The sequence below is a fragment of the Pelodiscus sinensis genome, chromosome 4 (genome assembly GCF_052426305.1).
Source record: "Pelodiscus sinensis isolate ZL-2025 chromosome 4, ASM5242630v1, whole genome shotgun sequence".
Classification (NCBI taxonomy): domain Eukaryota; kingdom Metazoa; phylum Chordata; order Testudines; family Trionychidae; genus Pelodiscus; species Pelodiscus sinensis.
The window spans coordinates 52,190,267-52,212,500 of record NC_143055.1 but is presented as its reverse complement, the minus strand read 5'-3'; the positions used below and the strand labels follow the sequence as shown (position 1 = coordinate 52,212,500).

Sequence of the window (22,234 nt, the reverse complement as noted above, 5' to 3'; positions counted from 1 at the left end):
AAAGGCAGAGCTTCAGCGGGGTTATCTTCCAGGGTCGGATCTGCAGTTTCCCCCCCTTACTGACTAATCAAGTAGTCGATGCAAATTCCATTGACTATTTAAATTGCATTTAATCAGCACACTTAGTACTGGAGTGACTGGATTAAATTCTTTGGCCTAAATTGAAGAGGTCTCATAATCTAGAGGTCTCTTCTGGCCTTAAAATGTATAATAGGGGTGGGGAACCTTAGGCCCAGAGGCCAATTGCGGCCCCCAGCTTGCCTCAATCCAGCCCCTAGAGCTCAGGGCTCCTCCCTACCCAGCACTGAGGAGCCCATACTTGCACTCCAGCTCCTGCTGACCTCCGCCTCACTGATTTTTCTGTGGGTATAGCTGTGCCTGACCCAAAAAAGTTCCCCACCTGGTATATAAGATACTATTTTATCATTTTAGAAAACATTTAGGATTTATTAAAGCATATGTACCTTGCCTTACAAGAAACAACCATTCCTATGAATGCTTTTTAATTTAGTTTTCAGTTCTATTAGTTATCATCCTTTTCTTATGATTACTACCATGCTAAAACTGTTTTAGAACTGGCCTCTATTTGATGCTCATTACAAGCTATTTAGCCTGGTTTTTCATCAAATGCAATGGAGAGAATAAAAATTGAGGTTCAAATCCTGCTTGTCTTACTCAAGTGACTAGTTCTGTCAATAAGTATAATGACCTCAATAAAACAAGCAGGATTTGGTCCTCACTGAAAGATGGAAAGCAACATGGATAGTGTCGGAGGAAATGAAAGGTGTAAGGTGATTTGTGATTGTGAATATCTCTTTATTACTGAGTCTTCCTATTTTTCTTTAAATAACTGTACTTAAAATTTACTGTAGAATTTCCTCTAGTGTACAAGATGACAGCTAAATCAGATATACATAAATTAAAACAATTATTATCCTCCCAATGTCCATAGGTCAAATGGTATATTCAGTCAGGAGAAGATGCGGCCAGCAGCTTGCTATTGAAGCACCAGTGGAAGCAGACTTGGTTAGCACAGTACCAGAATCTGCAACACCAGCAGCACTAGGTTATGCACAAAAGGTATCCTGGATGGATTCTTTTTTAATATTGATTCTTCCCCTCACTTCCTAGTGTTTCTAACTTTTTGTGCAATACTCTAGACTTGGGATGTGAGCGACTAATTGACTATCCAATAAGTAAAAGCTTATTGGATAGTTGACACACTAGTCAACTAGTTGCTTCCCTCTTTACCTCCACCCCCACTGTCTCTATCAGAAAGAGCCAGCAAGTGGGGGGGGGGGGGGGGGGGGGGGGGGGGGGGGGGGAGAGGAGGAGCAGCCGGCATAAAAGCTGGTTCTCTCCAGCTCAGTGGGAAGGAGCAGGGGCACAGCAGCGAAATGTACAAGAGTCTTAGCAGGGGCTCTTGTGTGTTTCAAAAGCAGAACGCCATGCGGCACTTCCGCCTTTGAAATGTAGCAACTGCCGGGCAGGCTCTTGCTACATTTCAAAGTGGAAGCACCTTTATCAACTAATCGAATAGTTGATGGAATTTCCATCGACTATTCGATTAGTTGATTAATCTAATCTTAACATCCCTACTCTAGACTCTCCTTTACCATAAAGATGATGGTTCTTCAAGTCCCTGCTCATGTTGATTCCATTTTAGATGTATGAATGTGCAAAGTTTTCAGAGAATTCTGCCTTAGCAGCACAGTTGGCTGTGGTGCCCTCTGGAGAGGAACGCTTATGCATCAGTATATCAGGTGCCGCTGGCCCTGCTTCACATTCTCAGTTCTTTCTTACCTCCCATAGTGGTCAATTGGAGCACCTCTTTCCCTTGCTTAGCAAGTAGTCAGTGGTAGTTTTCTTTTTCTGGTTTTAGTTAGCTTGTGATCAGGTAATCTGGGTTTTAAGTCCTGCTTGGACTGCAACAAGCCTGTGCTTATTAGTGACCTGCATAGCAGCTGTTTGAAGAGACCCATATAAAAGAGAAGTGTCTCATATCAGGACAGGAAGAACACGATGCCACATGGCCTAAAGGACACTCACACTGCTCTCTGTTTATTGAGGATGCATAATCCTCAGTCTGCATGGCAGCCATTCCAACCAACCCTCCCACCAGGGCAGTGGCAGCCTCAGCAGGGACTTGCAAGGAAAAGGGATGCTGGTTTCAGCTGCTGCTGCCCTTCATTCTCCTGCGCACTGGCACAGCCTTGCTTGGCAAAAGTCCGCCAGGGTGGGAAGTGCTCACTTTGAGGGTGCATTCAAGAATGACACACCCCAATGTCACCTCCCTGTGTTTGCCTCAACCAGGTTTTCCTCAACCATGTCTGTCCTTTCTATTCAGCCTGATCAAGGGTTACCTTGGACTGTTGAGTGTTAAGCAGCATGACATCAGGCTGCACCCTCCAATTTTCAGCTGCCTCACCCTTGCAACCTTCCTCTTCCCCGTCCATTTTCAGAGCCATTTCTCACAAGCAGTTCCCTGTTCAGGAGGTGAACAGCTGAATGCCAGGGTGGGCAGTAGAGGAGGTCCCTGAGAAAATGAGGGGGAAAAGGTTCTACTCACATTATTTCTTGATCCTGAGAGCAAAATTACATTCCTATGATGACTCAACAGATATCTCAAGAAGTCAAAGTTTCATATTATATCTCTGGCCTCCATCGTTCTCTCCCTAGATTTGGGACACTGGTATGCATACTCAACATGAGTGAAACTTATTTCCATGTCTGTATCTTCCCAGCACCCAATTCCTATGCGTCATAGTGGACGAGGGCCATTTCCAGTTTACAACTCTCCCCTTTGGCCTATCCTTGCCTCTCAGACTTTTGCAAAATGCATAGACCCAGTAGCTTGCTTACTTGAGATGCCTGTTGAGGTCCAGGTTTATCTTTATCTTGATGATTGGCTCATCGAGGGCAAGCCATAGGATCATGTGCAGAGCAGCCTCAATTGGGTGTGAGCCGCAGGCCACAATTTGGGGCTGCTAGTGAACAAAAAGAAGTCAGCCAATGTGCCAGTGCAACATGTAGAGCAGTCGTCTCCAACCTTTTTACACCCAAGATCACTTTTTAAATGACAGACCAAGCTAAGATCTACCGCCCTGCTCCTTTCTTGAAGCCCCACTCCTTCCTTGAAGCCCCGCCCTCTCTATTCTCCTGCTCTCCATCACTTGCTATCCCCAACCTTTATACTGCTTTTGTAGGAAGAGGTTTTTCCAACATTTGGCCTGTCTAGACTGGACCAAATGTCAGGAAAAAAAACCCTTCTTTCGGAACCTCCCTTATTCCTTGTGGAAAGAGGAATATAGGAGTGACCGAAAGAGCATGTTTGCTCTTCCACTAAAAAAGCGGAAGAACAAACGCAACCCTGGATGCAGAAGAGTTTTTCTGGGATAGCTCCAGAATCCTGAAAAACTCCTGCAGTCTAGCTGGACCCTCGCTGGGTTGAGACAGGATGTGTAATCTCTGGGGTGGGAATGAGGAATTTGGGTGTGGGAAGGAGTGAGGTGCAAGCTCTGGGAGGAAATCTGGATGCAGGAGGAGGTGAAGAAGGGGACACTGGCTCGGGGAGGGGGCTCCAGGCCGGGCAGTGTTGGGGTACTAAGCAAGCCACAGGCTTGTGAGGGTGCAGGAATTTGGGTTGGAGTATGTGAGGGGCTCAGGGCAGGGGGTTCTAGTGTTTGATAGGCTCAGATCTAGAGTCTGGGGAAGGGGGAGTGCAGGAGTGGTTGTGGCCAGGTGGGGGCTTGGCCCCAATTGGGGGTTTGTTGGCCAGGCTTCATTTTTAAATAAAATACTATGTTAAACAAAAAGTTTCTGCATTGTCTTTATTTATGAGAATGGCAGGGAACCTGCCTTGAGTCAGGGGTCACTGACCCATAGAAAAGTCATTTGGGAGCAAAGGAAACACAGTACTGGGGAGGGGTGCTAGTGGGTTCTGGAGCAAGGAACAGGGTGCCAGCGGGGGCAGGGGAGAGGGGGCAGGGTGGTAGGACAGGTTTCTGCAGCAGGGGACAGGGTGCTGTGGGGAACAGGTTTCTGCAGAGGGACAAGTTTCTGTAGTGGGGAAGTCAGGGGGACAGGTTTCTGCAGTAGGGGACAGGGTGCCAGAGGGAACTGGTTTCTGCAGGGGGGGCAGGGTGCTGCGGGGCAGGTTTCTGCAGAGAGAGGGCAGGTTTCTGCAGCAGGGTGGAGGGCAAGGGAGAGGGAATAGGGGAGCAGGGGAGAGGTAAAAAGGTTGGGGGCAGGGAGTTCCCTACACCAGCCATGGAGGGGAAGCCTCTATCCTGCGCTCCCTCTGGGCTGAGGCGAAGAGAAGCGGCTGCCCGGCCAGCTGGCCATGGCACTCAGCCAAGGTGCAACATGCTCCACGTGGGCTGGTGCAGAGGGGAAGCTGCCTGGCCAGCTGGCTGTGGTGTTCAGCCTGAAGGAGGCTGGACCGTACTCCAGCTGATCCGTGGACCTCGCTCCACCCTGGCCATGGTGCTCAGCCAGGGTGCCCCACACTTCATGTGGGCAGGCACAGAGGAGAAGCTGCCGGATCAGCTGGAGCGCAGGGCAGCCTCTTTCAGCTGAAAGCCACAGCCAGCTGGCCGGGGTGTGTCAGCCCTCCCGACCTCCCAGCTCCCACCATTCCTCGCAGCTACTTACCTATGCTGTTGGTCGGTGAGTAGCTGCTCCTAAAATGAGGAAATCAAATTGAAATGTACTGTGCAGGCGTTCAGTTGAGAGAGGGCTCTAGAGCGACTCTTAGAGCCCCTGAGATCGATCGGTAGATCGCGATCTACCGGTTGGTGACCGCAGATGTAGAGTATATAGGGATGGTTCTCAACTCTAATGTGGGCAAAAACATTCCTCATGGGGAGTCCTGCTTCTAAGCCATGTTTGATGTAATCCCCCATTGTAAGGATCATTCACTCACCCCCAACTGCAGCTGCCTAACGTTGATAGGTAATATTGCAGCCTATACTTCCATGGTCCACCATGTCTGGTTCCATCTCTGACTGCTGGATATAGTTGGCATTGGTTTGCATCCTCAACAAGCCCAACCTGAACCTGGTAGTTATAGTGTCAGACCTTGTTCACGTGTCTCTGGTGTGGTGGCAGGACACTGCATCAGTCTTACAGGAATCTCCCTTCGCAGCCCCCTCCATGTCCTTGACTCTGGTGTCTGATGCCTCAGATCTAGGCTGGGGGATTCACCTGTGGGCTCAGTATATAGGGATGCTGGTCAGTGGTTGACTGTTGACACGAATGTTAGGGAGCTCTGGGAAGGTCACCTGGCCTGCTAGGCTTTTCAATGCCAGTTGCAGGACAAGTTGGTTCAAGTCCTGACCAACACCATGATGTTTTATATCAACAAACAAAGAAAAGCTAGATCAACAGCCCTGTGTCAGGAAGCCCGCTGGCTCTGGGACTTGTGTGCAGCATGCCATTTATCTCATGGCAGCATACTTTTCTGGAACTAAGCAGGTCGCCTCAGCAGAATATTCTCATCTCACTGTGAATGGTCTCTCCACCCTTATGTGGTCAACCCTATCTTCTGAAGGTGAGGATTTCCCTAGATGGACTTTGCTTACAACTTTCCAGAACAGGACGTGCCATTTCTACTTATTCCGTGGGATCAACAGGCACTACCTGTTGGTTGCCATTCTGCTCCTGGGATGGGGGGCTCTGTTGTACACTTTCCCACTAGTGCCATTCCTCTATCGGGGCTTCCTGAAGATTAAGCATGATAAAGACCTTGGTCATCTTGGTAGCCTTGGCTTGGCCTTGCCAGCACTAGTTCAGCATGCTTACAGATCTGTCAGCATTGGCCCTGATACTGTTGCCCGCTGGCTGGATCTCTTGTTGCGGCATGACAGCTGGCTTCTGCACCCAAACCTGACAGCGATGCAACTCGCAGTTTGGTTGCTTCATGGTTTACTACATAGGAGGAGGAGTGCTCAGCCAGAGTCTAGCAGATCCTTCTGGGAAGCAGAAAGCCAGTCACTAGAGCCATCTATCTGGCTGAATGAAAATGCTTCATGTGCTGGACTTTGTCCTAGAGTGTTGGGCCTGAGCAGTCCTCTCTGCATCTTAAACTCAAGGGATTGTTGTTTTCATCCATTAAGGTCCACTTGGCTGTCATATAGGCTTTTTACCTTCCTCGTTCCTGTAGATCAGTCTTCATGCATGACATGATGAATACAGTTCTTAAAAGGTCTGAAGCAGTTCTCCCTCAAATCTGGGATGCTGTCCTTCCATGGGACAATAATCTGGTACTTGTGCAATTCATGAAGAGCCCCTTTTGAGCCCTTGGTGTCCTGTTATTTTCTGCTCTTCTGGAAGATGTCATTCATGGTGGCAGTTAACTTGTGCCTAAAGGGTTTCTGAGATTAGGGCACTTGCCTCAGAACTCAGAATACCAGGTTGTTCAAGGACAAGGTCCAACTGCAGCTGGGTCTGGTTTTCCTGCCTAAGGGGCCTTCAGGGTTTCCCATGAACCAGGACATACTCTTGTCAGTCTTCTTTCTAAAGCCTCACTGGACACCAGGAGAGTGCTAGCCTTCTACGTCCACAGGACCAAACCATTAGCAAGTTGTCTCGGTTATTCTCCACAGCGGCAGATAGGATGAAAAGTTGTCTGGTGTCCTCCCCCCTCCCAGAGGATTTCATCTTGGATCACTGTCTACATCCATTTATGATCAAGTAAAGGTGTCTCCACTAGCAGTTATCTCCATGCGCTCAAATAGACCACAGGCCTTAGCAGTGGCCTTCCTGGGCTAGGTGCTCATTTAAGGTATCTGCACGATCACTACCTGTTCACATGTCCACATGTGCTTTCCCAGGGAGCTCAAGACGATGCTTGCTTTGGTAAAGCAGTGCTGCAAGCCACACCACTATGAACATCGAGCCTATCTCTAGGGATAGTGCTTATGAGTCACCTAGAATGGAATCAACATGAGCAAGCACTTGAACAAGAAAAAAATGCTTACGTGCCTTTCATAATTGTTGTTCTTCAAGATGTGTTGCTTATGTCCATTCCATTATCTGCCTTGCTGCTGCTCTTTTGAAGTTGCCAGCAAGAAGGAGCTGAGAGGGCATAGGGCTGGCTGCCAGCACCTGATATACCGATGCGTAAGTGCGGCATTCCAGAGTGCACCACCGCTAACTCTACAGATACAACTAAGGCAGAAGTCTCCAATTGTTCACGTGGGCAGGCACACACCTGAAATGGAATGGAGATGAGCAACACATCTTGAAGGACAATTTCAAAATATAGTTAAGAAGTTGTTTGGTGTTTCCTCTTGTGGATTTTATGTGAACCTGGTTTCATATTGTGGTATGCTGCACCAGTGCAACATATAGTTTAAAAAGGCTGTTCCTGTCTACTAGGGCTCTTCACTGATACCACTATATTGGCTTTGCTAAAGGCCTTTGATTAGCCTTAATCTGCAGGTCATCTTTAAAAATCTTCAAAATAGTTACAATCCCAATCCTTATTTTTAACATACAGTAAAACTCCAGTTGTCCGGCATCCAGTGGTCCGGCATTCCTGATAGTCCGGCACCACCTGGAACCCGGAAGTTATCCGGCCAGCCGGACAGTTGGAGCTGCTCTGCCCCGGGCTTCCCCAAGTCAGCCACTGGTCTGTTTCAGCAGCGGCTGACTTGGGGACGCCCGGGGCAGAGCAGCTGGGGTTCTGCCGAGTTGGTCCCGCAGCACCGCCCTGGTCCTGCAGCACCGCCCCCCCATCCCCCCACCCCAGACCCCTCATAGCCCCCCCCCTTCTGATAGTCTGGCATATTTGATAATCTGGCACCCCCTGGGTCCTAAAGGTGCCAGATTATCAGAAGTTTACTGTATCTATTTTATTTAACTGTGTGTGTAACTCTCTCTTCCTTGTAGTGTGGGCTGCCATACGTTGAAGTACTCTGTAAAAATCGATATGTCGGAAGAACTTTTATTCAACCAAATATGCGGTTAAGACAGCTTGGAGTGGCAAAAAAATTTGGAGTCCTATCTGACAACTTTAAAGGCAAAAGAGTTGTGCTAATTGATGACTCTATTGTGCGAGGCAATACAATATCTCCCATAATAAAGTTGCTCAGGGAATCTGGTGCTAAGGAGGTACGGTCACTTTCATCAGCTAAAACGCAAATGTACAAGGAAATTTGGAATAAACACGCGATAGAGTGTTTAATTTGCACTTCAGAATGTTTCCCTTAGTGCAGTGTTTCTCAACCAGTGGTAAGAGTACCCTTAGGGGTACTCAAGAAGTCTGGGGGGGTATGTCAACACCACTGAAATTTGGAGAAAATTGAATTCTTGTTTTGAGTTTTACAGACCTTTATTATTTTTGTACTTTTTACACCCAAAATATTCATTGCCTGCCCGGCTACGATTAAGTTGTTTAAACAAATGTGTTGCAATGGTGGGGAAAAAATGTGTGTGTCTGAAAACTGTAGATATTGGGGGTACTTTAATTATTATTATTTATTTATTTTATTTTTTAAAGGGCTACTTTATTAAAAAAAAAAGTTGAGAAACACTTTCTTAGTGCATTTAGTAGGTGTGGTAGGAAGAAAGCTAGTAAAAACATAAAGCAAATATGCAATAATAAGTACAAAGATAACTGGGTACAAAAATTTCTTGTGTGATTCCTTGATCTTAGGGAAATCTGCATTAGAAAAACTTGAATGCAAGAAGGAGTAAAAAAAGGGATAACGTTCCCTATTTTAAACTACAGGTGTGTCTACATCAGCACGCTTACAGTGGCACAGCTTTACTGATGTAGCTGCTCTGCTGTAAGATCACTCGTGGCCACTCTCCTGCCAACATAGTGCTGTCTACCAAATGCTTCTGTTGGTGTAACTTCTATTGCGTGGAAGGTGGTGTGTTTTTTCCACACCCCTGAGCTACATAAGTTATACCAACAAAAATGGTAATGTAGACATGGCTTAAAATGTAATTGACAAATCAAGAAAGTTTTATCTAAAAATCAATCAGTGTGGCTGCTGTATCTTTCTACCTCTTGTATCACTGCTGTGGTATTGTTTTTAACCCTACTTCTTAGGTAAATAGGCACTTGTCCTAAATCTCAAGGAAAATATTGCTTCTAGTTTAACTTTCTGTTTCATATATGAATCAATGTGCTAGTTTGTGTCACAAAAGCAAATGTGCTCTGAATAACCAAAGCTGTCAGTAAACACAAACTAGACACAGAGCCTGTGACCATTTACACGTGTGCTTATTTTTATAACCATAAGTATCCCCATTAAATTTCAATTGGATTACTCACAACTTTAAATAAAATCTGTGTTTAATAGAAAAGTTGCAAAGACAAAATTGTTTTATTGTAAAATGAAGAGCCATTTTAAAAGCTTTTAATGTTACTTTTAAATCTCTTTACCGATATCCTTCTTTTGGAGTCTGGACACTGATCCTGCAATGTGATGTGCACAGAGGATCCTTATATGCATGCAGAGTGGGGCTCCAAGTAGAGACCGGTCTTTATCTGTGCTGATCATCTTACAGGATTGGGGCTTTCATGTTTGATTATAACATTAAGTAACAGCAATGACTTTTATCAAGATAAAAGCTTTAATCGATAATGTATTATTGAAACTGTTTTCCTTCAGGTGCACATCCGTGTGGCTTCACCTCCCATAAGATTTCCTTGTTACATGGGAATAAATATTCCAACAAAAGAAGAACTCATTGCCAACAGACCTGAATTTCATGACCTTGCAAAATACATAGGTAAATGCTACAATTATATTCCTTTTTTAAAAAAGTTTTCTGTTATGAGGAATAGTCACGATCAAAACTTTTCAGTGGGAAAAACTGACTTTAAAAAAAAAAAAAAAAAGAACTGAGCTTCTAATGAATTTTTCATTAGATCACCTACACCAGATCACATTAATACTAGCTCTGTTTTGTGTGACGCAGTTGATAGTTCTTCCTCCTTTAAATGTATAGAACTTTCAAATGACTTTTAAAAAGTAAACTACATACACACTTTTAAAATACTATATTTTTAAAGTTCCAGTTTTGATTCTTGCCAAGCTTCCCAGAATAACTACTGGGCAGGCAAAACTTTAGGAAGATGGATTGAAAAATATGGAGTAGTGATAAAAATTTAGCAAAACTTTTTTATTGTGCTTAATTTATAAACAATTGCTGGTTTTCCGTAACACTCAAATTGTAGATTTTTGTGTAAATATTTTTCTTGAACTGAAGGTATTTCATTTTAAAACTTAGGTATAAATGAATAAAATACATGCAATATATTTTAGAACTTTAAGCAATATTTGCTAGAGCTAGAGCATATATTTGCAACAAGACTGCTGACTAGGAGCCACCTAGGTAAGTGCCTCCCAGCAGGAGCCTGCCTCTGGCACTGCAGCTCTTCTCTCCCTTCAACTCCCTGCCACAAGTCACTACCCAAATCCTCTGTATCCTCTTCCCCACCTCGTCCAGGTCACAACTCCTTCCCACACTCTGCGCACCCTCCTACAACCCCACCCTCCCAAGGCCAGAATCCTCTCCCATACTCAGGGCCGTCCTTAGGCATACGCAGAATAAGCAGTTGCGTAGGCACCACAGTATTTCTGGGGCACCACTCTGCCCGCAGAAACAGGAAGCAGTGAGCAGACAACAGCAGGGCTGCTGGGTCCTAGAGAGAGCCTCAGCCTGCAGCACAGTATGAGGGAAGGCATTGGCTGCTGGGGTCTCTAGGAAGGGGAGGGACTGGCACTGGCACTTTAAATTCCCCGGTGCCAGTCCGGGCACTGTGTGGGGCCGAGGGAGTGCCTGCACGGTGTGTTTAAATGCTGCAGAACAACTGAGAGGGGAGAACCCTCTCAGCTGGTTTGAGCTGTTCACGTGGATGCTGCTGCTGGTAGGGTTACCAAGTAGAACCTCCCCCCCCCCCCCAAAAAAAAACAGACCCACTTGATCGTGGGTGGGCAGGAAGCAAAGCTGGGGGGCTGCGAGGCTGGTGGAGGGGGGGTGCAGCGGTGCTGGCCAGGGGAAATCAGGAAGAGGAATGGGCTGGCGGGAAGCAGAGCTGGGGGCGGTGCAGGGGCGCTGGCTGGGGAAGATCAGGAGGGGAAATGGGAGAGAACTGGCTGTCCAGGAAGGCAGGAGGTAGGGGGTTGAGGGCACAGGGTTTGGTGCGGGGCGTTAGGTTTGGAGTATAAGGTTGCAGGGCTGGAGTCAGGGCAGAGATATGGGGGACTCTTGGTAAGGGGTAGGAGTTAAGATATGTGGGCATGGGGCTGGAAGGTTTGTGAGGGCAGCTCATGGCAGAAGGTGATTGAGGGCAGGAGGGGTGGATTCAGGGCACAGGGTCTGATGGGGGGGGCTCAGGGTAGGGAGGTGGGGGAGCAGGAGTCAGGGCAGGAGGTAGAGGGTGCAGAACTCAGGAGGGAGCTGGAAGAGATTACGGGGCTTACGAGAGTGACAGTGCTGTGCTGATGACTCCTCCCGGGGGGACAGAGCTTCGATTTCCCGGGACTCCCCATGCCCTCCCCCCTCCTCGCAGGATGGCATCATTGAGGTAAGTTGTTGGGGTGCAACAGCCCCTGCTACTCAGGCAGCTTGCACGCTAGCTGTTTGGGGAGGGGCGAGTGCAGTTGCATATTTCCCAGAGGTGCTGCAGGATTGCCAGGAACTGGACCCAGCTGCCTCTGTCCTTTGCCCCCACCAACACTGTCACCAGCACCACCCTGCTCCTGGCTCCAGCACCCTGCCAGCTGTGCCAGCATCCTTGGAACTGCATTAATGAGGCTTGGGGTGGGTGGGGGTGTGTGTGGTTTTTTTTTTTTTTTGCATCTCACTTGTGTAGCCCCAACTGACTTTTCTGTGGGTCAGTGACCCTTGACTCAAAACAGGTTCCCAGCCCCTCTCCTATATAAAGACAGTGCTAAAACCTTTTGAGTTTGACATAATATTTTATTTAAAAATGAAGCCTGGCCAACATACCCCTAACTGGGGCCAAATCCCCATCTCACTGCAGCATCATAACACCCCTGCACCACCTGACCCCAAATCAGCCTATCATACACTGAAACCCCCAGTCCTGAGCCTCTTACATCCTCAGTCTTCTGCCACAACATTCCTGCATCTTCCCCACATGGCAAATGTGTGTCCTGAGCCCATCATACTCACAACTTCCTTGCCCTGAGCCCCGCACATATCCAACACAAACTCCTGCACCCTCATATCCACAAGCCTGTGGCTTGCTCAGCACCCCAACCTTCCACCTGAGCCCAACACTCCCCAGCCTGGACCTCCTCCCCGAGCCAACATCCTCTTCTCCTTCCCACACCCAGATCCCTAATTCCGACCCCAGAGCCTGCACCTCGTCTCTCAACCAAGTGAGAGTCTATAATGGCTGGGATAGCAAGTTATGGAGAGGAACAGAGAGGATGTGGCCTCAAAGGAGTGAGGTCTTGGGGAGGAACGTGATTTTAATGTATTGGTGGGTTCCTTTTTTTTTTTTTTGCTTGACAAACCTAGGCATAGGGGCACCAGTTTAATAATCCTGCGTAGGGCACCATAAATCCTAACGACGGCTCTGCCCATACTCCCTCTTGGACCCTGCAAGCCCCTGCCCCAAATCATAACCCCCCTCCTTCACCTAAACTCCCTCTTAGACCCCACCCCACCTCCTTCACCCCAGTGCTCTATGCCAAGCTCCCTTCTACACTCCACCCGCATACCAGACCCCATGCCCCCTGCGTAGAATGCAGCTTTGCCAAAATCTTGGAGTGGCCTTCTGTCAGGGTTGTTCCCCACTCTGGCACTCCGAGTGCAGAAGGTGAGGGCCCGCAAGAGAGCTTCAGAATCTTGCTTCTACAGACACTGGTTACAAAAACTTATCCCCAAGAATCAGAATACACAGATTTTGGGGACCTGCTGCCACCATCAAGTGCTTTTCCCCTAAAACTGGGGGTGAACACTTGACATCACTCCCAAGGATACCCCAAGCTCTCTTGCCCCAAAAGCGCTTAAAAAAAGGAAGAGAGGAAAAACAAGCTGCATTCGCTGGTTGCTGACCCCTCACTCAGAGGCATGCAGATACACAGACAGACCTTCCAGGACACAAGAATCAAATCCTCAGCTTAAAAGGAGTGATTTTTATTACAAAACAAGAGAAACTTGATAAAGCGTATCTGGTTGCTAGATGTTACAGAGCAACTGAGGAACAGAGTTGCAGAGTTAAAACAGAGGGGGGGAAAAAACTCTGGCACAATGCTTAGGTGGTAGAGGAGGAGAGGCATAGAATCACACAGAGCAGTTGAAACCAAACCACAGAAGGAGCAATGCAGTCAACCTTTTAATAATCCTTTTTCCCTCAGAGCATTAATTGTGATGGCACAAGTATTGTTAATTTTCTGGAGGATCATACTTTAATATCCATTCACAATATTGGAACTAACAAAAGTGATACAATGTAAAGGGTTAACCAGTTACCTGGCAAGCCTGCACCGTACGTGCATGCTTACCAGGGTAACCAGTTAACCAGCAGGGGCTGCCCCAAACCCCTGCCCATAGTGCAGTATGGTGGGCTTGGCCTGGACTGGCTGGAGAAGCCCCACACCTGCACCTCTGGCACCCCAGCCCCTTTATCCCCCAACCCAAATCCTCTGCCCTTCCTCCTGCACCCATACCACCTCTAAAATCCTGTGTCCCAATCCCTTACCTCAAGCTCCCTTCTGCACCCAACCTCCATCCCAGATGCCACACCTCTACCGTTAATATTATAGAAGAGTGTGATCCTTGACCACTTACAAAATTATTGCAGTGGCTTCCCCATCAAAAATTATTGCCTAGCCATAAAGCATTTGTGAACCACTTACTGCATTATAGTCCATGTACAGCAAGAACAAAAGTCATGGAACAAAGACAGCTTGAAACAGCTACACATGTGGCCGCTTCTAAGGAGAGTGTAGAATGGTAGCACATTTGTCTCCTGAAATAGAAGTGAGCTCAGAGTCTTAATGAACAGCTGGATTTAGTTTCCATTTTAACAAAATGAGTAACGTGGTTCAGTCTTTTCCATACCAGAACCATCCCTTCCTGTCTTGCTGACAAGGGACCCCACTACAGTTCAGTATAATATGGAAAAGACAATCCATTCTATGGGTTTTTCCTTGCAGGGGAGGTGTCCCATATAGAAGGAACCTATCTAATAATGTGACTACATGTTCAAGATCCTTTTACAATGAAAGTTTTGTATTTAGGCACTCATGGGGAATGGGGGTTGCTGTTAATTGAATATGCTGGATAACAAACCTTATTGTTCTGCCTCCACCCCCTACTGGCATATTTGGTTCCTAGCAGCTCCGGGCAGGCTGAGAGGGAAGGATGCGCCTACTGATGACATCAGCTGGCAGTGCTGGCTGTCAGAAGCCGCAGTGGCCAACTGGACAGGCATAAGTCAGGCGCATGCACCTGAAGACACAGTGGTATTCTGGCTGAGGGCAATGCTAGTTAACAGAGTGCCAGATGATAAAGCTTTCGCTGTATTTTGTTTTATACTAGTGCAGCTTTTAATATTTCATTTTCTTATTTTTATTTCCCCTAGGAGCAGACAGCGTGGTTTATCTTTCTGTGGAAGGGTTGGTATCATCTGTGCAAGATAGCATCAAAGCGAGGCAAGAAAATCAAAACAGCCTTAAAACTAAGTCTCATATTGGAAAGATTGGCCATTGTACAGCATGTCTTACTGGAGAATACCCAGTAGAGCTTGACTGGTGACTTTTTAATGCCCAAGTACCACTGCTGAATGTAGTTTTTTGAATTGATGTGTATGTTGTACCTAACATTGGATAGCATCATTTTACATTTAGCAAGCCACCTAAAGCTAGAGATGTTTAATTGTTGTTTCTAAAATGTCTTTGCAGACTTTCTATAAAGTGTATGATGATAAACTTATAATGTAAGTACCTAGATAAATAAAATATTAAAAAATGCACAATAGTGCCTTTTATTATTTAGATGTTTTTTTCTTTTTCTCATGGATGTAATTTGAAAACCTCCCAGTTTTTTGGTTTACTGAACAGTCCAAATAAATTTGTGTTTTTGGTTATATTGTTAAGGAAGTTGGATGTTCTTTTTAGACTTATTCACAAAATGTGTTGAGTATTTAAAAACTGATTTAGGATATAGCTCATGGATCATACAGAAGCAAAATACAGGACTATGTAGCACTTTAAAGACTAACAAGATGGCTTATTAGATGATGAGCTTTCGTGGGCCAGACCCACTTCCTCAGATCAAATAGTGGAAGAAAATAGTAACAACCATATATACCAAAGGATTTAAAAAAAAAAACCACATATGAAAAGGACAAATAAAATTTCAGAACAGAAGGGGGATGCGACGGGGGGGAGAAAGTTAAATGTCTGTGAGTTAATGATATTAGAGGTGATAACTGGGGAAGCTATCTTTGTAATGGGTAAGATAACTAGAGGCTTTGTTGAGACCCCCACGCAAAATGTCGAATTTTAGCATGAATAACAGTTCAGAGAATTCCCTTTCAAGTGCAGTTTTAAAAGGCTTTTGAAGCAGGATGCAGGTAATTAAGTCGTTGAGACAATGTCCTTTCTGGTTGAAATGGCAAGAAACTATTTTTTCTTTGTGATCCTGTCTAATATCTGTTTTGTGGGCATTGATCCTTTGGTGAAGTGTCTGAGACGTTTGTCCAATGTACATAGCAGACGGACACTTTCGGCACATGATACCATAAATTATCTTTCTGGATGCGCAGGAATATGTGTTCTTGATCTTATAACTCACTTGGTTAGGTCCAATAATGGTATCAGCAGAGTGAATATGTGGACAAAGCTGGCAACGGGGTTTGTTGCAAGGGAAGGTACCAGGGTTGGTATTAGTGTGGTATGTCCTGTGGTTGTTGGTAAGAATCATCTTGAGGTTAGGTGGTTGTCTATAGGAGGCTATGGGTCTGTCTCCCAGAGCCTCTTGGAGTTTGGTATCCTGTTCCAGTATAGGCTGTAGTTTATTGATAATGTGTTGGACAGGTTTAAGTTGGAGGTGGAGGTGATGACAAGTGGTGTTCTATTGTTGGTTTTCTTGGGTCTGTCTTGAAGTAGATGGTTTCTAGGTATTCGTCTGGCTCTTTCAATTTGCTTTTTTATTTCTCCAGGTGGGTAGTTAAGGTTTATAAATGCTTGGTAGAGATCCCGAAGTTTCTGGTGTCTGTCAGTGGGATTAGAGCAGATGCGGTTGTATCGAAGGGCTTGGCTATTGATGATAGATCGTATGGTTTGTTCTGGATGGGAGCTGGAAGCATGTAAGTAACTGTATGAGTCAGTGGGTTTTCTATAGAGAGTGGTGTCTAATTTTCCATTGTTGATTTGTACTGTGGTGTCCAGGAAATGGATCTCTTGTGTAGAATGGTCCAAGCTAAGGTTGATGGTGGGGTGTAGGTTGTTGAAATCTCGGTGGAATGTCTCCAGTGTTTCTTGGCCATGCGTCCAGATCATAAAGATGTCATCAATGTAGCGTAAGTAGAGAAAGGGTAAAAGGGGATGGGAGTTGAGGAAACGTTGTTCTAGGTCAGCCATGAAGATATTAGCATACTGTGGGGCCATGCGTGTACCTATGGCTGTGCCGCTGATCTGGAGGTATAAGTTGTTCTCAAACTGGAAATAATTGTGGGTGAGAACAAAGTTACATAGGTCTGCTATCAGGTTGGCAGTGGTGTCCTCTGGGATAGTGTTTCTAATTGCTTGTAATCCGTCTTCATGTGGGATGTTGGTGTATAGAGCTTCTACATCCATGGTGGCAACGGTGGTGTTATTGAGGAGGTTATCGATGTTTTGTAGTTTCCTTAGGAAGTCAGTAGGGTTTCGGAGATAGCTGGGGGTGTTGGTTGAGTAGGGTTTGAGAAGAGAGTCTACATAGCTAGATAGACCAGTAGTGAGCGTACCAATACCAGAGATGATGGGACATCTGGGGTGTCCAGGTCTATGGATCTTGGGAAGCAGATAGAACAATCCTGGTCGGGGGTCAGAAGGTGTTTGTGTGGATTTGTTCCCGAGTAGCTGTAGGGAGGCTTTTAAGGAGACAGTGTAGTTTCTTTTGGTATTCCAAGGTGGGATCAGAGGAGAGAGGTTTGTAAAATGTGGTGTTGGAGAGTTGTCTGATTGCCTTCTGGTTATAGTCAGCCTTATTCATAATGACCACAGCACCCCCTTTGTCAGCTGGTTTGATTATAATGTCCAGGTTGATTTTGAGACTCTGGATGGCATGGTGTTCAGCGCGGCTGAGAGTAATTTCTAACTGTATTCATGCAAAGGAAAAATGTGAAGTTTGCTTTTTTAAATAAAAAGAAAATGCCAAATTCTAAAGAGTTAAATAGCTTTCCAAACAATTCTCATCTAGTACTATATGGAATATTGTAAATAACGGTAAATGTGCCTAAGGTGTATTTATTTAGTTTTGTTTATGTTGAATGGCCTTCATCATCAAATTGTGTATCTTATTTACTGTCAGTCTATCTACTCCATACAACTCCAATACCGCCCAAGTCACTTTCTGATCTGTACTGTCAAATGCCTTCTGAAAATTGACGAAGCAGTTATAGATGTTCTTGTTCTTTCGCTGAGCTTTCTCTGCTATCAATCTTAGTGCCAATATCTGCTGTACGGTACTTCTATCTTTCCTGAATCCCACTTGCTCATCTGCTAGATGTTCTTCTATCTGCAATCTCAATCTCTTCATCAGTATCATCAGCATCTTGCCTAGATGACTCATTAAAGCAATCATTCTATAGTTTTTGCACACCAACGTGCTTCCTTTCTTGTGTATTGTCACTAGCATAGATCTTGTACATTCCTTAGGTGCCCTCCCTTCTTTCCACGCTATTCGGAAAGTTGGGAAGTTGGTTTAGAACGAGTAGAGGTATGAGATAAGGAGATCCGATATCACCAAGTATCTTCATCACGCACCTAGAGAGAGATGGACAAGATCAAGGAAGAAGTAGAAGGGATATCGGTGCATGGGATGAGAATTAACACCTTGAGATTTGCGGATGATATAGTTATCATCAGGAAGACTAAGAGAAGCTTCTGAGAACAGTGCAGGTGCTAAATGAGGAAGGGAAGCAGTATGGACTGATTATGAATATCGATAAAACGAAGACAATGGTATTTGGAGATAAGGAAATAGGAAGGAAGATCAGTGTAGATGGGATCAAACTAGAGAACGTAGAGAAGTTCACATATTTGGGGAGCAACATGACGTATGATCTAGACTGTAAGAAGGAAATAGCGACTAGAATAGTGAAAGCAAGAGTGAGTTTGAAGGCGATGGATAAAATCTGGACAAGTAAAGTGATTAGCTTAGGAACGAAGCTGAGCATCTTGAAAACGTGTGTATTTAGTAGCATGTTGTATGGATATGACACATGGGTGATAACGAAAGATTCAAAGAGAAGGATACTGGCGTTCGAGAGGAGCTGTTGTAGAAAGATCCTCAGAATAGGATGGATGCAGAAGGTCACAAATGAGGAATTATATAGGAAGATACAGCCAAAAGAGAACCTACTGCAGAAGGTTATACAACGAAAGTTACATCTACTCGGGCATATCTGTAGAATGAACAATGAGCAAAAAGTTAAGACCCTGGTATTTGGCATAATGGATGGTCCGAATAGAAGAGGCAGACCCCACAGAGAATGGGTAGATGATATATTGTAGATTGGTGTGGAGCTAGTCTATAGAAACTAAGCCACTCTGCACTGGACAGGGAAATATTGAAGGAAATAGTGAGGGAGGCATCAGACACCAACGGCATTGAGCCCATGGTTGCTGATGATGGATGATGATGATAATATTTACTATCTGTCCATATTCCATGAACGCTACCTTTGTTGCAGTGACCTTAAAAACAGAAGACTGGGAAATACTAAACAAAAAACACATGTAATTTGATACCTTCATCATTTAAGAATATTGAAACCTAGCATAATTGCTTTTACAGGTTGGACCTCACTGATCCAGCACCCTTGGGACCTGAGCAGTCCCGGATAAGGGAATTTGCTGGACCAGGGAATATCCCCTTCCTCCAACCCCTTCAGCCTGCCTCCCCACCGCTTGCTCCTTTGGCCCTGCTGCCAGCCGGGCAACACGGCTGCCCCAGCCCTGCTGCCAGCACAGCAGCATGCAGCTCTGGCCCCACTGCCATAGCACCAGTCCTGCTGCCAGCCAGCACCTGGCCCCAATCTGGCTGCCAACCTGCCACAGCCCCTGGTGGGCTTCCTCTCCAGGGCTGCTGAGACCTGGCTTTCCTGCCAGACAGGCTGCTGCGGCTCTGTCCCCACAGCCAGGCTGGCACGCAGTCCCATTCGGGCTGCTGCAGCACAACCCCACTGCTGGGCTGGCATGCCTGGGCTGCTCCTGTCCTACTACCAAGGCCCCACTACTGTCACTGGCCTGCTGAGCACCTGGCCTGCTAACACCAGCCTCACTTTTTGTGGGGCTTTCAGCTGCTGGCCCTCCTGCCCCAGGGCTTTCATGTTCAGCAACAGCTGCGATCCTGCTGGAGTTTAGGGAGGTATAACCTGTAGTAGATTTCATTTGGGATAGGATAGGGAAAATTAATTGTGATATTTACATACCTGGAAGGTATGATTAGACCTGTATTGCAAAGTTGCTAACTTTCTCCATTCATCTATTTTATTTTAGTATAGATCCTTAAAAACTCTGAAGTGAGTTAATGTGTTTTTATATATAGGTCTTGCAGGTAGAATTAAAAGAATAACATTGTGTTTATCTTGTAAGCAGAATGATATGTCAATAGAATTCTGTAAAAACTGCAAAAGGGTGGAGGAATGAAAAATACACTGTTGCATTTCCAACTGTTAATCTACTGCTTTACAGAAGTACTGTGTGCATTACTGAACATTTTTGTCCCGAAATGAGTGAGTTATAAATAACACTTACATTGGTTATGAAGTGTCAAAATACATTGTATTTTTAATTAGTTACAGATTACCCAATATATACTTCTGAATTAACAGCTATTATGAGCACCTATCACAAAACTATTGCGCACTTACACATTTTTAAAATGCTTTACTATCTCTTAAGTTTCTGACATACATATAAAAAAAACTTAGACTTTTTAATGTTCTGCGCTGCATAATGGTGTTAAGGTTGCTTGTGAATACTGTTTTACAAAAGAGAAAAATACACGTTTAGAAAGTCTCTCGTCCTTCCCTCCTTTTGTAAATGATATAGTTGTGAGCTAGAGTGATGTGATTAAACCTAGACTTTTTAATTCAATTATTAGTTGTGTGAGAGACACCTCCAGAACTAATGCCTCAATTCAGCAAAGCGTGTTTAAAAAAAGGGGGGGAGAGGGGAGATTCACTTTAAGCATTCTTAAAATGAAGTCTGAGACTTTAGACAGAACACTCAGTTATGTGTCTCAAGCATTTGAATTAGGTCCAGAGTCGTCTCCTACTAAAAGTTCAAGGTAAGATTCTTCAAACTTTAATGAGAGAAAGAGTAGGCCTTTACATTTTTCCTCACCAAGCCCAGGTCTCCATATAGAGTGAGGAACTCTATGCATGTGAATATCTCACCAAGAAGTGGGTAGCAAGCCCCTCTTACAGAATCAAACAATAGCATCCCAAAAATGGAAGGGGGAGAAATGACTGGTACCATCCCATGCTACCCTGCCCCCTCATATGTTAGGGGTGTATATATAGAAGGAAGCAGTGAGGAACGACAGGAGGTCACAGGGATGCATCTACACAGCACTGTAGCTCGAAATAAGATACGTGAATTGTGTATTTCAAATTGCATATCTTATCTCAATGATATTTTGAAATAAATAATGAAATAAGCTATTTAAAAAAACTATTCCGAAACTTCCCTTACTTCTGGCTCGCTATTCCAATGTCCCTGTAAACCTCATTCTATGAGAAGTAACAGGCTTGCTGTGAAGATGGGGGATACCCACGTAACCCAAAATAGCTATCTCAAAATAATGTTGCACTGTAGATGTACCCTGGGAGTGCAGTTAGGTTTGCCAGGTGTCTGGTTTTCTACCGGGCAGTCTGGTATTTGCGCCTTCTGTCCAGTAGAAAAACTCAGAAAATACCAGACATGTGTAATGTCCGTATTTTCTGAATTTCCAGCTGCATGCCAGATGGAAGCCTGGTGGGGGCGAGTGGGAGGTGGGCCGCGATTGGCGCTGGTTGTGTACAAAAGCTGGGTGGGGTGGGGTAGGGGCAGTGGCTGGGACTCCCAGCCACTCCCTCTGCCTGGCTTCTGTATGTGACCAGAGGCTCCCAGCACCAACTCCACCTCCTGGCTGGGAGCCTCTGGTTGAGTGCAGAAGCTGGGCAGGGGCAGTGGCTCCCAGCCTCCTGTCCCCCTTCCTCCCAGCCACCCCCACCACCCCTCTCGGCCGGTCCCTCCCCCCATCCCGGCCATGATCATGTGCGTCTGGTATTTTTTTTGGGGGGGGGGGGGAGGGTCTACCGGGTAATCCTAAGTGCAGTGGCTGCTAGCTCCACCACCAAAGGCTATTTGATGTGGTTACATAATATCTCATATCCCTAGTTTACACAGAGGGTGTCAGAGGCCTTCCCTGACAACAGCTGGTGCCCCACCAGTGGGGAGGGTGCAAGTCACGTGACATAGGGTTGCCAGCTGGCTTCAACGAAAATACCAGACACACTTGACATCATATCACGCTCTACATTCCCTCTTATTTAGGAAATACCGGACATTTCTATTCTCTCAATTTGTTCCCTGAACAAAAAGCTCAACTACGGGACTGGTTCGAAAGCAGACCCCTGACCCCCCCCCCCATGACTAAACTGTCTCTCCCCCGCTCCAAAACAGCTAAGTCTGGGGAAGGGGGAGGGGAAGAGGCTGCCTTGTTCTAGTCTCCACCCCGCCGGATCTCCGCTCCTGCAGGACACGCCGCCAGCTGCTGGCGAAAGAAACACTCCGACCCTAACGCCTGTTTCTGCCCGCGAGATGCTCAGCATCCAATCAAAACGCTGTCGCTACTATCCAATCGGAACACTGCTGCGCTGATGGAGCTCGGCCAATCCGAAGTTGCCTAGCAGAAATCGATCGGAAAAGGGGAAGAATCAGCCAATGCCATGTAGCGTATTGCTGCTGTCCCGGCGAGCCTGGGGGCGGCTCTTGGCTGCTGTGCCGTTTGTGGCGCCGTGCGGCGAGCGCAGGTGGGT

General features: G+C 45.9%; 2 protein-coding genes across 5 annotated transcripts in view; both read left to right on the top strand.

The window, feature by feature from the left end:
• PPAT (phosphoribosyl pyrophosphate amidotransferase) overlaps nt 1-15,085 on the top strand; it is an 81,125-nt gene extending 66,040 nt beyond the window's left edge. For both annotated transcript variants that reach the window (XM_089777876.1, XM_075930381.2), the window contains exons 8-11: nt 953-1,080; nt 7,894-8,115; nt 9,627-9,747; nt 14,582-15,085. In XM_089777876.1, the coding sequence (XP_089634002.1) occupies nt 953-1,080; nt 7,894-8,115; nt 9,627-9,747; nt 14,582-14,754 (644 nt within the window). In that variant the 3' untranslated portion in view covers nt 14,755-15,085. The remainder of the gene's footprint in view (nt 1-952; nt 1,081-7,893; nt 8,116-9,626; nt 9,748-14,581) is intronic.
• Nucleotides 15,086-22,087: 7,002 nt separating this feature from the next.
• AASDH (aminoadipate-semialdehyde dehydrogenase) overlaps nt 22,088-22,234 on the top strand; it is a 93,014-nt gene continuing 92,867 nt past the window's right edge. For all 3 annotated transcript variants that reach the window (XM_089777870.1, XM_089777871.1, XM_089777868.1), the window contains exon 1: nt 22,088-22,228. The gene's annotated coding sequence lies outside the window, so the exon portion shown is untranslated. The remainder of the gene's footprint in view (nt 22,229-22,234) is intronic.